The 16,728-nt window shown below is 49.8% G+C and overlaps 1 protein-coding gene across 41 annotated transcripts in view; it reads left to right on the top strand.

Annotated features, from left to right (window-relative positions):
* The window catches only part of Ccdc9 (coiled-coil domain containing 9), a 126,635-nt gene that overhangs the window by 101,921 nt on the left and 7,986 nt on the right, over positions 1 to 16,728 (top strand). For 17 of the 41 annotated variants that reach the window (XR_015640713.1, XR_015640710.1, XR_015640712.1 and 14 more), the window contains 6 exon segments: positions 10,872 to 10,952; positions 12,880 to 12,931; positions 13,060 to 13,164; positions 14,500 to 14,598; positions 14,744 to 14,992; positions 16,591 to 16,674. The exons of 1 other annotated variant lie outside the window; for it this stretch is intronic. Coding sequence is in view for 35 of the 40 variants with exons in the window: in XM_087590045.1 (XP_087446171.1) it covers positions 12,929 to 12,931; positions 13,060 to 13,164; positions 14,500 to 14,598; positions 14,744 to 14,992; positions 16,591 to 16,674 (540 nt within the window). In the remaining 5 variants the exon portion in view is untranslated. 41 annotated transcript variants of the gene reach the window in all.

Genomic DNA, 16,728 nt, shown 5'->3' with positions numbered 1-16,728 from the left:
AGAGGCAAGAGGGTCATGAGTTCAAGGTTATCTCTGGCTACCTATTAAGTTTTTAGGTCAGACAGACTTGCATCTTGTGATCCCTTCTCCAAATGTAAAACAACACAAGGAGGGGGGGAGGAAGCCAAGGACATGAGCAAGAAATGATGGTGCACACCTGGTGTTCCAGTGCAGGATGACCAGAGAGATTCAAGGCCAGCCTGGGCTGTGGAGGGAGTTCAAGGATCACCTGGACTACAAAATAAGTATACAGTCCTTTCTCCCCAGGGACTACTAGCCCCAGGAGACAAGGTCTTGAGTCCCCTTCAAAACGGAGCCAGACTGGGGATGAGGCTCAGTTCACAGAGGGCTTGCCAGGTACTCATGAGTCCTGAGCTCCATCCATAACACCCTATAAAGCTGAGTGTAGTGGTTCATCCCTGTAATACCAAAACTAGGGAGATAGAGGCCGGAGGGTCATGAGTTCAAGGTTACCTCTAGCTACATAGTATGTTTTTGAGGCCAACTTGAATTATATGGAACCTTATTTAAAAAAACAAAAACAAAGTCTTGAGTGTGTGTGTGTTTGTGTGTGTGTGTGTGTGTGTGTGTGTGTGAAGGGGTAGGCAGGTGTGTGAATAGTCTTTAAAAATGGAGACCCACGTCTCACTGCACAGGACATAGGAACTGGGGATTTTTGGGAAACAGACCCTCTGATGCCTCTGGGAACTCCCAGCCTAATTTACCCAGCACCATTTTGATACTGATAGAAATGACCCCCCCCCCATAAGTCAGCAGACCCTCAGGTGTCTAGTGCATCCGTGTGATCATATGCCCCTCCTTAAGGCACAGACCCATACTATTTTGTCTCCTGTAAGCACTTGTTCCCGGGTTCAGCTTGTTTATCTCTCAGAATCAGGGGACCTGACCTGATATCTACTGTGTACTCCTTACGCTCAATCTATCCCAGGCCTCAGAACACCCAGGCTCTGCCCCCTACACTCTGGCCAGAGAGCAGATCAAGCCCTTAAAGTGAATGTCGGGAGCACTTTGGGGTGCTTGAGAGTCTAGAACTAAATAAATAAGGGAGCTCATGCCTGTTAACACCCAGGAGAATGAGGCAGAAGGATTGCTAAGAGTTCCAGGTCAGACTGGACTGAAGAGTGAGATCCTGTTTTCAAAAAAGCACCAACAAGCAGAGCCCAGTTATACAGGTCTGTATTCATTCCCAGCTACTTGCAAAGCTGAGGCAGGAGGATAGAAAGTTTATAGTGTGTATGGACTGCAGAGTAACTCCAAGGCCAGTCTGGGTGACTTAGTGATAGTTCTGTCTCTCTCTCTCTCTCTCTGTGTGGGGGGGAGGTAACTGTCTAAAAGTAAAAAAAAATTAAAGAATAAAGTGTGGATGAAGATCAGTGAAGGATACCTTGCCTAGCGTGGGTGAGGCCCTGGGCTGTATCCCCAGCACTGCCAAATAAATAAATAAATAAATAAATAAATAAATAAATAAATAAATAAATAAATAAATAATCCCAACATCAAACACAAAGCAGCAAGTGAACGAGCATTAACAAAAAGACCTCAAGCCTAAAAGATCCAGGGGTCCGCTACCACCGATCCGGGACTGGAAGCCCCCAGTCTCCGGGGACACTGATTCGCACTCTTAAGTCACTTTAGAGAGGCACAGATTCCTCAGTCCGCACCCCAGGGACACCGAAGGCGCCGAGCCTTCAGCTCCAGACCCCAGCTCCAGCCCTCAGTGGAGCCCAGGTGCGGTCCTCCTCTTCCCTGGTACCTGGGGGGAGGGGGCGGAGACTAGGATTACTCAGCCTCCAGAATGAGGCGATGACATCATCCTGGGGGGGGTGACTAATGGCCGCACTGGGGGGAGGCGGGGAAGTTTACCCGGTAACAGCGGCAGCCGCTTGGCCCCGCCCCCAGGAAGTGCAGGAAGGGGGAGGAACTGCACACAAATACACAAACATAGGTCCTCGCTGCATCCCTTCCCCAGCATCCCACGTGCACTTAGCTTCCACGGACCAGGGCAGGGATGATGTGTGTGTTTAAGTGAGTGTCAGTTTCCTCTAGGCGTGTGGCGAGTGTGTTAGGGAGTTGTTCTATAAAAGTGATCGTGTCAGGAGGTTAGTGTGTCACTGTGATGGTTACATACTCAGCACGCTAAGTATGGTGATGTGTGTGTGTGTCAGGCTGTTTCGACAAATACTTGAGTCCTTGGGCTGTTACAGAAGTCCTTGGGGTGCTTTCCTGTGAAAAGCGTGCAGTTATAAGCAGTAGGCTGGCAAGTGTCAGTGCTATGGCTCCTGTGTGTGGTTGTTTGTGTAACACTGGAATTGTGTCACAGCCACGTGTGTGTGGGAAGGTTTGTGGATGTGTTGTATCTCTCTACTGTTGTCAGCGTGTCTCTCTGATGCTGTCTGCCATGCCAAGCACCCACAGGACTGTGTGCACATCACAGCAATGGGTGTGTTTACATGATATACTGCCACCAAGCACAAACATTATCTATACAATGCCATGTGTCATTGCGACTATGTCACTGTGGTTATGTCCGCAGGTCGGGTTGCATGTCCCTGGGACTGTGAACACATTAGTGACATTGTGTCGATTATTATGTCTCCCTCGAGTGTGGTTGTGATAGTGCGGGTGGGGGCTTATGACTGTGCCACTTTTACTTATGACAAGGCCGTTGTGTGTCAGTATAGTGGTATGTGTGAACTGTGCATTGCTTTACCGACTTAAAAAACATGTGTAGTGCGGATCATCCTGGGTCTGTGTGTGTCTGTGTCTTGGGGATTGTGCATGCCTGTGTGTGTTAATGTGTCTATGTATGTTTGTGTATATATTCATCTATGGTGTATGCTTGTGTTCATGTGCATGTATGCACTCTGTATGTGCATGTGTACATGTGTATATGTGTGTGCATGTGAGTTTATATGCGTGTATATGTGTATTTGTGTGTATCTGTGTTGTGTTTGTGTGATGCACGTGTGTGAATGTGTTTATGTATGCGAATGCAGATATAGGTGCACGCATGTGTATGAATGTGCGTGCACGTGTGTGTGTGTTGGGGGGGGGAAGGTCTCCGTGTGTGTGTTACCGTGGAGAAAAACTCCGCGTGTCCGCGGGACAGTGGTGGCGCGCGCCACCGAGTCTGTGTCAGCGGCTTCCTGGGTGTGGGAAGGTGCGCGTGTCTCCAGGCCTCCTGCCCGAGAACAGCGGCGTCGCTCTCTGATTGGCTGCATCCTCGCCAGTCAGAAGCTCCGGAATCCTGCGGTAATTTGGTAACTTGGTAACTGGCCCGCGCCGCCGCGGGGCTGGGGGGCTGGGCGGGCCCACGACGCGCCCCATCCCGCAGGGCTTGGTCCCTCCTGTTCCCACTGCGCCCATAACCCGTCGTGCCTCAGCATCCTTGCCACTTGCTTGGTGCCTGTTGCCGGGGGTCTCTCCCTATTACTGTCTTTCGCGTCCCACCTCTCTTCCATCTGTTTTGACTTGAACCTTCTTTCTGTCTCCCCAACCCCTGCCTCAATTTATCTTTGTCGCTCACAAAAGTCTCTTCCATTCATGTCTCTCCTTTCCTTCTTCCCCACCTCTGTTTCTCTCCATCCCACGACTAGGCTCAGAATTCACTTTCTTTTTTATTCTGCAAGAAACAGCCACTTCGTTCGTCCCTCCCCTCAGGTCCAGGCTTCTGGCAGCAGTCCCCATACAAGGCAGACTTCAGGAAGGACTTCCCGCCCTGGTTCCAAACCAGAGCGTTATCGCTCGGGCCAGGCGGAGGCCGGGCGGCCCCGTGGCTTCCGGAGGCGCCCGGGCTGGATGAGCTCACTGCAAGTTGGCTAGGATTTCATCAGCTTCCTCTGCCTGAGTTGCCCCCGCGCTGGTCCTGCGCCGCCAATCCATCGTGCGCCTGCTGTCCCCTAGCGTCCAAAGGTGGAAGCGCAGGGTTCTCGGACCACGCAGAGGAACCTGAAGTTCTCACAGCAACCCCGGGACTTAGACTTGGTTTTGTAGTGCTGGGACTCGAACCCAGGGCCACGGAGATGACCCTGAATTGACTGCGTATGCAGTTGAGTGTTGCGCACACGTGTGTGCGTTTGCGTATGTATGTATTTAGGACTTCACACATCCTGGCTAAGTTTTCATACACTTAATTCTACCCCCAGTCCATTAAAGATTAAAAAAAAGAAAAGAAGTGTGTAGGGGCTGGAGAAATAGTTCAGTGGTTAAGGGCTTTGGCTGATCTTTCAGGGTTGGTGTCCTAGGACCCACAAGGCGGGCTTTTATTTTTAACTCCAGTCCCGGGGTATCTGACGCCCTCTTCTGGCCTCGGCCGGCACTGCACGCATGGTGTACGAATGAACATTGCAGGGACAAACGTTGCACAGACAGAAAATAACAAATGCTCTTTTTAAAAAAAGGTGGCAAGCGCAAGGCCCTGGGTTCGGTCCCCAGCTCCGAAAAAAAGAACCAAAAAAAAAAAAAAAGGTGGCACACGCCAGCACTTGGGAGGCAGAAGCAAATGGATTTCTGAGTTCGAGTCCAGCCTGGTCTACAGCGTGAATTCCAAGACAGCCACGGTTACACCGAGATAACCCTATCTCATCAAGAAAAACATAAATAAATAAATAAATAAATAAATAAATAAATAAATAAGTGTATGTGTATGTGTGTCTCTGTGCATATGGCCAGGAGAGGGGATTGTATCCCCTGGGGTTGGAGATACAGGCCACAGTATTATTGTAGGTGCTGGGAACCAAACTCTCAGGTCACCTAAAAGAACAGCACTTGCTCTCAACACAGGAACTGTCCCTCCAGACTGTTCTCAGTTTATTTGTACTTTTTTGTACACACACACACACACAATCAGACTTGTGAACTCATCATAAACAACCTGTAGAAGTAGGCTTTCTTTTCCTACCACGTGTGTTCCAAGGCTTTGACTCCAGTTATGAGTCTTGGTTACAAACACTATTACATATGGAGCTAACCATTTTGCTAACCGTCCATGTCAGGCCTTTCCTTGAACCTGGAGTTCACCAACTTTACTATTGAGCTCCAAGACCTAACCGTCTTAGCTTTCCTAGTTTGGGGATTACAGATATGTGATGTAGTATTTGGCTTTTACTGGAGTCCTGGGGGATTTGAACTCAGGCCTTTATGCTTTTGTGGCAAGCTTGTTATTGGCTGAGCCATCTCCGCAGACCTTTTTTTTTTAAAAAAAGATTTATTTATTTATTATATATGAGTATACTGTAGCTGTTTTCAGACATACTAGAAAAGGGCATCAGATCCCATTACGGATGGTTGTGAGCCACCTTGTGGTTGCTGGGAATTAACTCAGGACCTTTGGAAGAGCAGTCAGTGCTCTTAACCGCTGAGCCATCTCTTCAGCACCCCCAGACCTTTTTTTTCCCCGTAGGTTTCTCTGTGCAGTCCTGGTTGTCCTGGAACTCAATCTGCAAACGAGCCTGGACTCCAACTTGGAGCGCAACCTGCCTCTGCCTCTTGAGTGCTGTGCACAATTATTCCTTGTTTCCAGGCCCCTTTTTAAAATTTTAACATTTAAGACAAGGTCTCATGTAGCCCAGGCTGGCCTTGAACTCAATATGTAGCCAAAGTTGATCTTTTGAAGTTCAGATCCTTCTTTCTCTGAGCTGTAACTATGTTGCCAGGCTTCCAAGAATTATTTGTTGAATGAGTCTGGTTTCTAGTGTAGATAGCGCCCCCTCGTGGCGAGTAAGGAGCACATCACTTGCAAATGCCATCAAAGTTCTGGACAAACCTTGTCAGCTTGTTGATGAATCCGCAAGTAACTGAACTAACCCTTCCACAGAAGACTTTCTAAGTTTTTGAACATTTTGTGTGTGTGAGTGTGAGTGCATGCGTATGTGGTATTGAGGTATGAACTTAGGGCATGCACTCTTTGTTTGTTTGTTTGTTTTTTGAGACAAGGTTTCTCTCTGGCTGCCCTAGAACAAGGTGGCTTTAATCTCAGAGATCTGACTGCCTCTGTCTCCTGAGCACTGGGACTAAAGGTGTGCACCATCTCTGCTGGCCAGGGTATGCACTTTTAGCGCTAAATTACAGCTCAGTACTCTCTTAACTTCTTATTTTATAACAGGATTTCAGCATGTAACCCAAGCTGACCTTGAAGTTTCAACCCTCCTGCCTCAGCTTCCCCAGTGTCTGGGATCCCAGTCCTACCTTGCCCTGCTCTGCCCTTCTCTGTGACTTTTTATATATAACTCTCTCCCATGCTTTTAAATTTGGCATAAGTTCCAGGCTCTAGGCAGTCTGCTTGGGTCTGCTGTAGGTCATTTTACTGTCCAGTAATTTGTGTAGTTGGAAGCAATAATAATGGTGCACACCTATTGAGAGCCTGTAGTTGATTGACCTTTAATTTGTATCTTTATGCATTTATTTATTGAGACAGGGACTCACTATGTATCCCTGGCTGGCCTGGAACACTCTGTGTTGACAAGACTGGTCTCAAACTCACAGAAGTCCTCCTGCCTCTGCCTCCCAAGTGTTGGGATTATAGGTGTTTGCTACTACGCCCTGCTATGTGCTCTTTGGAGCAGACTTACAGATCGTTTACTGCAAAACATGTATGACTAATAAAAGCATAGCATATTTCAGGTACTTAATGGAGAAAAATGTGAGTATTTTTGACACAAAGAAATGATAAATGTATCAAGGTGATAGTGGTAAACACCTTTAGTTCCAATGCAGAGGCAGAGAGGCAGAGAGAGGCAGAGAGGCAGAGAGAGGCAGAGAGGCAGAGAGGCCGAGAGAGGCAGAGAGAGGCAGAGAGAGGCAGAGAGGAGGCAGAGAGGGAGAGAGAGGCAGAGAGAGGCAGAGAGGAGGCAGAGAGGGAGAGAGAGGCAGAGAGGCAGAGAGGCAGAGAGAGGCAGAGAGGCAGAGAGAGGCAGAGAGGCAAAGAGGAGGCAGAGAAGGAGAGAGGAGGTAGAGAAGGAGAGAGGAGGCAGAGAAGGAGAGAGGAGGCAGAGAGGGAGAAAGGGATAAAGGGAGAGAGGCAGAGGCAGAGGCAGAGGCAGAGGCAGAGGCAGAGGCAGAGGCAGAGGCAGAGGCAGAGGCAGAGGCAGAGGCAGAGGCAGAGGCAGAGGCAGAGGCAGAGGCAGAGGCAGAGGCAGAGGCAGAGGCAGAGGCAGAGAGAGGCAGAGGTAGAGGCAGAGGCAGAGGCAGAGGCAGAGGCAGAGAGAGGCAGAGGCAGAGGCAGAGGCAGAGGCAGAGGCAGAGGCAGAGGCAGAGGCAGAGGCAGAGGCAGAGGCAGAGAGAGGCAGAGGCAGAGGCAGAGGCAGAGGCAGAGGCAGAGGCAGAGGCAGAGGAGGCAGAGGCAGAGGCAGAGGCAGAGGCAGAGGCAGAGGCAGAGGAGGCAGAGGCAGAGGCAGAGGCAGAGGCAGAGGCAGAGGCAGAGGCAGAGGCAGAGGCAGAGGCAGAGGCAGAGGCAGAGGCAGAGGCAGAGGCAGAGGCAGAGGCAGAGGCAGAGGCAGAGGCAGAGGCAGAGGCAGAGGCAGAGGCAGAGGCAGAGGCAGAGGCAGAGGCAGGTGAATCTTTTGAGTTCAAGGCTAGCCTGTCTACAGAGTGAGTTCCAGGATAGCCAGGGCTACATAGAGAAACCCTGTCTCAAAAAACAGAAACAAAACAAAACAAAACAAATGAGACAGAAACAAGTGTTTCAGGTGGCCGAGATCGGTTACTGGGATCTGATCATTACACATTGTTTATATGTATCAAAACATTATAAGGGTTGGGGATTTAGCTCAGTGGTAGAGTGCTTGCCTAGCAAGAGCAAGACCCTGGGTTCAGTCCCCAGTTCCGAAAAAAAGAAAAGAAAAAAAATTACAGCATGTGCACAGTTATGTTTCAACTAAAATAAAAAAAAAATGAAACAAATCCTTAGCCTGGGCATGATGGTCCTTCCCTGTTATCCATCCAAGGCAGATGGATCTCTATGCCTTTGAGAAACCCTGGTCTACAACAGAGAGTTCCAGGCCAGTCAGAGCTACACTGTGAGACTCTACCTCAAAAAACAACCCCCCCAAAACAAAACAAAACAAAACAAAATAGGCAGGCAAGGTGGCTCTGGCTAGGCAGGTCCAGGAGCCTCCTGCCTAGTCTTTATGCTTGAGTTTATTTCTGGATCTCACATGGTAGGAGAGAACTAACTTCTGTAGGTTTTTCTCTGGTCTACACATGTGCCACAGCTTGTGTGCTTCCTTTCCTCCCCCAAATTAAAACAATGAGAAAGCAGGCATGGGCTGCTACAGAATAGTTCGTATCTGTAATTCAGGCATTCAGGAGACAGGCAGGAGAATCCTCTGGAGGTTGAAGACAGCTTAGACACAGAGGAAAAATCTATCGCAAAAAACTAAAATGTGCAGATTGGCTCAGTAGTTAAGAATGTTTAGTACTGGGGTTGGGGATTTAGCTCAGCGGTAGAGCACTTGCCTAGCAAGCACAAGGCCCTGGGTTCGGTCCCCAGCTCCGAAAAAAGAAAGAAAGAAAGAAAAAAGAATGTTTAGTACTTAAAAAAAAGAGTATTTATTTATCTATTTATATAAATACACTGTCACTCTCTTCAGACACACAAGAAGAGGGTATCATATCCCATTACAGGTGGTTGTGAGCCACTGTTTGGTTGCTGGGAATTGAATTCAGGACCTGTGGAAGAGCAGTCAGTGCTCTTAACCACTGAGCCATCTCTCCAGCCCCATGTTTAGTACTTTTACAGAGGAACCAATTTCAGTTCCCAGCAACCACATGATGGCTCTCAAATGGTGCGCAGAAATACATGCAGGTAAAACACCCACAAGCATCATATATATATTCATATATACACACATATATATCATGCATATACACACACACACACACACACACATATATATATATATACAATACACATGTCAAACACACACACACACACGAGGTTGGGGATTTAGCTCAGTGGTAGAGCGCTTGCCTAGCGAGTGCAAGGCCCTGGGTTCGGTCCCCAGCTCCGGAAAAAAAAAAAGTAAACACACACACACACACACACACACACACACACACAGATATGTATATATATAAAACTTTTAATTTTAATTTTGTGAGATAGGTTCTTACTATGTAGCTCTGGCTGTCCTGAAACTCACTATGTAGACCATGCTGACCTTGAACTCACAGTCAACCTCCCTAGTGCTGGGATTAAAGGTGTTCACCACCACTGCCTAGGACCGGTATATATTTCAATTTAAAAGAAATAACAACAAAATTGGGCTGAGGATGTAGCTAAGTGACAGAACTTGTTCACAAGCTTGCTTCGTCTACACCACACACACACACACAGAGGTAGAACTATCCCTGTTGAATTTCAGTGAGATGGGTTGGACAAATTGTGGCCATTTGTCAGATGGGCTATCTCACAGCAGCTTAAGGTGGTCAATTTTTGTGGGAAGAAATGCTCAGACCTATAATCCTACCTTCATACTGAAGAGGCTGAAGCAGGAGGATCAGGAGTTTGGGGACAACTGAGATATTGTCTTGGTCAACATTTTAGTGCTGAGATGAAACATCATGACCAAAAAGCAAGTTGGGAGGAAAGGGTTTATTTGATTTCTGTTTTCATATCACAATCTATCATTGGAGGAAGTCAGGATAGGAACTCAATCAGGGCAGGAACCTGGAGGCAGGAGCTGACGCAGAGGCCACGAAAGGGTGGTGCTTACTGATTTCTTCCCCACAGCCATCTCTGCCTGCTTTCTTATAGAACCCAGGACTATCAGTCCGGAGATGGCACCACCCACAATGGGCTAGGTCCTCCCTCATCAATCAGTAATTGAGAAAATGCTACAGCTGGATCTCGTGGAGGCATTTTCTTAACAGATGCTTTGTCTTCTCTGATGACTCTAACTTGTGTTAGGTTGACAACAAACTGAGCCAGTACAGATATTTAAAAAAAAGAATAATTCAAGTGCCAGTACGTTGCTCAACAGGTAAAAGAGGGTGTGCATCTCAAAGTCCAGGGTTCAAACAGAGGTCATCATAATTGGCCAAGTGCCTTTACTTTCTCAGCCACGTCACCCTGCTTTTATTTCTCCTTTGAGAGAGGATCTATGTAGCCCTGGTTGTCTGTCTGTCTGTCTATCTATCTATCTATCTATCTATCTATCTATCTATCTATCTATCTATCATCTATCCTGCTGTTTTTGACCCCGAGGTAATCTTTCTGTCTCAGTCTCCCAAGTGCTGAAATTAGAGGCATCTACCAGGACTTTATATAGTTGATATAAAGCTGGGACTGCCCAGCTTTATATAGTTGATTTTAAAAAATTATATATATGTATATATATAAGATTTATTTATCTATTATATATAAGTACACTGTAATTGTCTTCAGACACACCAGAAGAAGGCATCAGATCTTATTACAGATGATTGTGAGCCACTATGTGGTTGCTGGAATTTGAACTCAGGACCTCTGGAAGAGCAGTGCTCTTAACCACTGAGCCATCTCTCCAGCCCCAAAACTTTATATTTTTATGAATTGGTTAGTTTCTATAACTAAGGTTTCATTAGCAAGAAGAGGTAATGAAACCAATTTAGGTTTTCAGGGGTCCCTGTATAATGTCTAATTTTTACCTAGTAAAATCGGGAACCAGTGGCTCCGGGTGATAAAAGTCTAAACCAAAAAAGGAACCCAGAGATTTAGTGCTACATGTCCATCCCCTGAGACCAGACAGAACACGCTTCTGCCACCTTCTGCAGAGCCTGAGGGGGTGCGGACCCTTTAAGGCACCCGGAAATGGGATGTCAAGACCGGAAGTGCCCCACTTATTTCCTCTCTTCACGTGGTGTGGCCCGGAAGTGACGCGTGAGGCCCGGGAGCTGCGGACCCGAAGGCGGACGGAGCCGGAGTCGCAGACACCGCGGGGTCTCCGGGACAGGTGACCGGGGGAGGGGGCCGGGTGCGCGCCCGGAGAGGGCGGGGCCTGTTCGCCCACGTGAGGGAGCGTGAACGCGCGCGGATAGAGACGAGCTGCCGGCGGGGGCGGGGTCAGGGTACTCTGCGGGGGGCGGGGACGCGACGCCCACATGGGTCGCTTGAGGGGTGCTGAGGTTGGGCCGTGAACGTGTGGGCAGGGCCAGACGAGTGGGTGCGGGCGGGCCCCAAGCCTGGGTGGTTGACTTAGCGGGGCGGGCCTTGCAAAGCTGTGTCTGGGCTGGGGGTGGGGCCAGAGTTTTGCCTAGAGGATTAGGGGGCAGGCTCGGGACGTTGGGCGGAGACGCTGGGGGCGGGACCAAATAGTGTAGGGTGGGGGTAAGAGGCGGAGTCTGGGCGTTGGCACGATAAAAACTTGGGGCGGGGCTAAAGTGTTGGGCGTGTAAGGGGTGGGGTTTGGGCGGTAGGCGGGCGAATTGGGGGAGTGGTCAAAACGGCGCGGGGCGGGGTAAAGGTCGGTGGGCGGAGTGAACTGAGGGCGGGGCTAGAGTATTGCTTGGGGCCTTACAAGTTCGTCTTGGCTGTAGGGGGTGCTACGGGGGCGTGGTTATGAGGGCCAGGGGCGGAGCTAAGAGATTGGCCTGCTCGGGGCGGGGCCAAAGCTTCGAGGGGAGTGGGGAAAGAGGCAGGGCTTTAAGTGAAGAGGTGAGGATTGAACTGAGGCGTTAGGCTAGTTTGGCCAAGATGCTGGGGGTGTAGCCAGAATATTGTTCTCAGTGTTTTGGGCAATGATTATTTCACTATGACGTGGTTTTAGTGTTTAATGGGGCTAGAGTTTGGGGCAGAGATCCCTTGGGCGAGGCAGGAAAGTTTCTTGGTTCTGGTGGTGGGTCCTGATGATTGCCCAGAAGCTAGTGGAGGGTCCAGGGGCTGGCTGAGACTGGATGGAAGTGGAGCTAAGATTTCAGGGATTTCGCGAGTGGGGCTAGGGTGCTGGTGGAGAATGGCAAATGGCGGGAATGGAGCTAGAAAGTTTTTACTGACCTGGGAGTGCAGCAGAACACAGGCAAGGAAGTAGGGAACTCAGAGGCAGGGGCGGGGCCAGAATCTGGCCGGAAAGGAGGGGCCTGAAGTTTCACCCTAGTTAGGGGTGGGACCACGGAGGTTTTTGGAGGTCGGGTGTGGTTGCAGCTGGCAGTTTTCTCTTGTAAGCCTCTGTAGAAGTTCTGTCTTCTGCCTTGAGTATCACTATGAAGGTCAAGTCCGTTCCAGGAAGGCCCCTGCAGTGGATCCTGGGCCTGCTTGCTGAATCTTTTCCGCCTTGGTAGGATGAGTGCCTTTTCAGCTGGTGGGGCTGGGCTTAGGGGAGCTACAGACTAAAGTTGTCTCAGAGTTAGAACTGTTTTTCATTCTGCTTTATTTATTTTGTGCATGGATGTGTAATCACACGGAGGTCAGAGGACAACTGGTGGAAGTCAGTTCTCTTCTACTTCGTGGGTTCTGGGGAATGAACTCAGGTTTTTAGGGTTGGCACCAAGCCCCTTTACTCCAGGAGCTATTCCTCTGGCCCTCTAGACATTACTTGTGCGGGTTGGAAGGAAAGGTTGTAGCTGACCTGAGATCCAGATCCTGGCTAAAATTATTATAGGAAATGAGTCTGGACTGACATCTTGGGAGGAATGAGTATTAGTTACAGGGGTGGGGTCAGAATTTTCCCAAGGTGGGTCTGACTAATTGCATGGGTGGATCTAAAATTGAAGGGCAGGGTTTGTATTTCTTTAGGAGAGAGGCGAGGCCAGTACTTGAGAATTCCCTTGCTGAAGTGCAAGTGCATTTTTCTGTAAGTCTGTGTTTTTGGAACCCTCAAAAAGGAGAGGAGATACCTTTTCAGAATACTGTTGATCTTAACAAACTGTTCTCTCTGCCTTCAGGAGCTCCCAGTGCTACATGTGTTTTCTGTGAGGAAGATCACAGCCAAAGATGGTGAGCTGGGGTGGGGCAGGGAGGGGAGGGGAGGTAGGCTACAGAGACCAGAGCCTCAAATACTGGGTAAAATGCCTGTGTGGTAGGAAGATTTTTCTTTCCGCCTTTTAACTGCATCCTCACCACAGGCTACTACACTAGATTTGAAATCAAAGGAGGAAAAGGACGCGGAGTTGGACAAGAGGATTGAGGCTCTTCGCCGGAAGAATGAGGCCCTCATCCGGCGCTACCAGGTGCCCTAGCCCTGCCCTGGAGACCCCATCCCCTCTCCTCCCCGCAGTGAGTCTTCCCCACCTCTCCCTTCAAGCTTTTTCATGTTTCCCCTTCACTCACAGGTTGCAAGCCAAAGGCCGTAGTCTGGCCTCCCTTCTTCCATCCTATCATTCATTCATTCATTCATTCATGAATTCATACGCTGCTCACTGACGTCTTCAGAGTCCTTGTTCCATGCTGAATGGTCCTGGGGACATAGTTACCCTCTGTGATGACCCAGAGTAGACAAGGCTGGGATTGGGGAGTTAACAGGTCTGTGGGAGTCCAGACCTCTCCCTCTAGCCTGAAGACATTAGGGTTTCCTGATAGAGGGGATTCTGAGAACTGAGGGAGGCTTGATATTAGAAAGGAATTGGAAAGGAAATGGATTACGTTTCACATGGGGACCAGTTTGGGCAAATGTCTGGATGCAAGAGAAGGCTTAGAAAATCAGCTGGTGGAGAATTGATCTAGGGAGGTCATCAGGGGACAGCCATGTAGGTTGGAGAATTCCTAAGGGCACTAGGGAGCCACGGAGGCTTTGCATGGGAGTGAGACCTGGTGAGAATAGCTCTGTATAGGGAATCTCAATTTTTCTGTGTAGTGGTGGATGGTAGGGTGTCATTCGGGAGTCCAGATAGAAAGCTGGGGCAGGGGCCCTAGTGGGAAAGGATAGGCATGGCTCAGTGACCAAGGGCAGTTGGGGCTAGAATGGTAAGAGGAGGGAGGGTCCAGAGCAGCACCCCAGAGACATAGGGGGGCTGTCTCTATGAGGGGATCTGGGAGAAGGGAGGTCCTCATTGACTCATTTTCATGCATTCATTCATAAAAACAAAACAAAATGCTAAAACCTGGGTTTGATTGTATGCCAGGCAGCACTGGAGGCTGGGAGGAGGGGTGCATTCGAGAACAGTCCCAAAAGGTATCCTCACGCTTTACCAAGCAGGGGATGAGAACAGAGAAAGGCAGGTTGGTGGTGAGGCAGTTGAAACCTGAGTAGTTACAGGCTCACTCAGTCTAGCAGAGCAGCTAGTGCAAAAGCTCTGGGGAATAGCAAGATGGCCAGTGCAAAGGAGCGGGAGGGGCCCACCATGACTTCCACGGTGATGGGAAAGCATTCGGCTCTTACAGATGGCCTTACTCACAGTGGGGGCTTTGGAGCAGCAGAGTAACATGCAGGGGTTTGATGGAAGGTGATGTATAAGGCTCCGGAGAGAAGTCTTGAGTAGAGGTGCAGGGAAAATGTAGAGGACTATGGGAGTCCAGCTGGTGGACAGGACCCCTAACCCTCCATTCCCCTGGGAATTTGCCTCTAGGAGATTGAGGAGGATCGGAAAAAAGCTGAACTGGAGGGTGTGGCAGTGACGGCCCCCCGGAAGAGCCGTTCCATGGAGAAGGAGAATATGGCAGTGGAGGTGGGGAGCCCAGCATGTCTGAATCCGCAGAATGGGGAGGAGGCCAAGGGCTGAGGGCTGGGACCAAGACCTGTCAGTTGCCTCTTAGCTTAGTACGCTTCGGTCTGTCTGGCCTTTGACTGACTCTTTTTCCTCTCCCTTTCAGGAGAAGAACCTGGGTCCCTCTCGGAGGACTCCTGGGACTCCTCGGCCCCCAGGGGCCAGCAGAGGGGGCCGGACCCATCCCCAGCAGGGAGGCCGGGCAGGCGTAGGCCGGGCATCCCGAGGCTGGGAGGATGGTGCCGGGGAGCAGCTTCGAGGGGGTACTGGGGGCCGGGGCCGGAGGGGCCGGGGCCGGGGATCCCCTCATCTCTTAGGGGCAGGAGACAACTCAACCTCTGACCGCAAGTCCAAGGTAGGCACCAAGCAGACCATGAAGCTTGGGTCAAGGTTTTCTGTTCCCTGTTTTTTACTCAATGCATGCTTTCATTCTAAATGCATTCATTCATTCATTCATTCATTTTTTTTGGTTTTGGGATTGAAAGTAGGGCCTTGGGCAGGTTAGATGAGTGTCTTACTATGGAGCTGCTTCCTCAGCCCTTCACTTTTACTTTGAGACAGGATATCATCATCTCAGGCTGGCCTGAATTTGGCGTCTTCTTGCTCAGCCTCCTCAGTGCCTGGGAACACAGGCCTGCCCTGCTGTGTCCAGCTAGTTCATTTCTTTCCCTTTGCCTTCTCTCTATGCTTGTTCCTCCCTGATCCTCTGTCTTTGGGGTCTTGTCCCTCCGGCTGGCTTTCAAAAGGGTTCTCTTCTTCCTTTCTTGACCAGTACTCTGTGTGTCTTAAGTTCTGATTCCGACTTCCTGCTCTTGTTTGTTTCCTGTGTGGAATCTTCTTTGTGCCCACTCTGTGTCTGTCTGTGTGTTCAGATTAGTGTTGGCATTAGTGGTCTTACTGTGACTGTTCACTCCCCAGCCCCCAGTGGCCTGGGTGATGGCTTGCACGCTGTGTGGACTTGTGTCCAAGGCGAATCTCTGCCCTGGTGAGGTTGCTTTCTCTCTGGGAGTAAAGATTCTTGCTCTTCCAGGAAACACAGATTAGACCCAAAGGGCATTGTAAGTGTTCCCTGCTGTCAAGCATTGTGCCTCAGGGCGGGCACTCAGCAAACACCAGAAATGAACTCTTAAGGTTTGCTGAGCTGCTGCTGCAGCATGGGTTGCAAATCTAGGAGACAACTTGGTCACTAAGTGCTTGAGGCCTACATTTGGTTCCTAGAACCCACAGAAGAGATGAGTGTGGTAGTGTAGGCTTGTAACCTGTACCCTAGCAGGTACAGTAGAGACAGGTGGACCTTGGGGACTGTGGTCAGCCATGCCAACCTACATGGTGAGCTCCAGGCCAGTGAGAGGCTCTGTTCAAAAAGTGGTGGATAGGCCTGATGTTGCGGTGCCCACCTTTCATTTGAGCAGAGGAAGGCGAGCAAATCTCTGCTAGTTAGTTCCAGGCTTGCCAAAGCTACACGGCAAGACTCTGTCTCCAAAGAAGAGACGAGACTAGTGCTCAAAGTTGCCCTTCTGGCCTCCTCACATACACACGTGAACATGCATGTGCATGCACAGACACCAGATGCAATATCCTCAGTAGAATCAGAGTTTGTTTCTTTCACGTGTTAAGCTAAGTAGTATGGACCAGGAGGCCAAGGCCGGTTGATTGTTGTCCTGAAGGGGCACTGACAAGGTCAGGAAAACACTTTCTTACATTTTGTTGGGAAGAACTTGGCCGCCACACTCACAGCAGCGGAGGCTAGAAGGGAGAGTCCTGTCCAGCTGGCTGTAGTTTGTGAACTGTGTCAGGCTTGCAGGAGGCAGGTCCCCAAAGTCCATACAAGTTTTAAGTTAAGCATCTTGTGTCACCTGTCTGTCCTTGGGGAGTTTGGGCTGCCCTGTCTTTCCTGTATAGCTGGTCATATGGGCTTTTTATTGACAGCCATGTGCCGTCTTGTCCCCACAGGAGTGGGAGGAGCGGCGCAGGCAGAACATCGAGAAGATGAATGAGGAGATGGAGAGGATCGCGGAATACGAGCGTAACCAGCGGGTCCGCACAGGCCCAGGGTGGGCTGAGTGGAAAGGCGCCTCCGCGCCCCCCAGC

The sequence above is a fragment of the Rattus norvegicus genome, chromosome 1, assembly GCF_021556685.1.
Source record: "Rattus norvegicus strain SHRSP/BbbUtx chromosome 1, alternate assembly SHRSP_T2T, whole genome shotgun sequence".
Taxonomy (NCBI): Eukaryota; Metazoa; Chordata; class Mammalia; order Rodentia; family Muridae; genus Rattus; species Rattus norvegicus.
The sequence above is the reverse complement of the archived record's forward strand: the minus strand, read 5'-3'. Positions and strand labels throughout refer to the sequence as shown.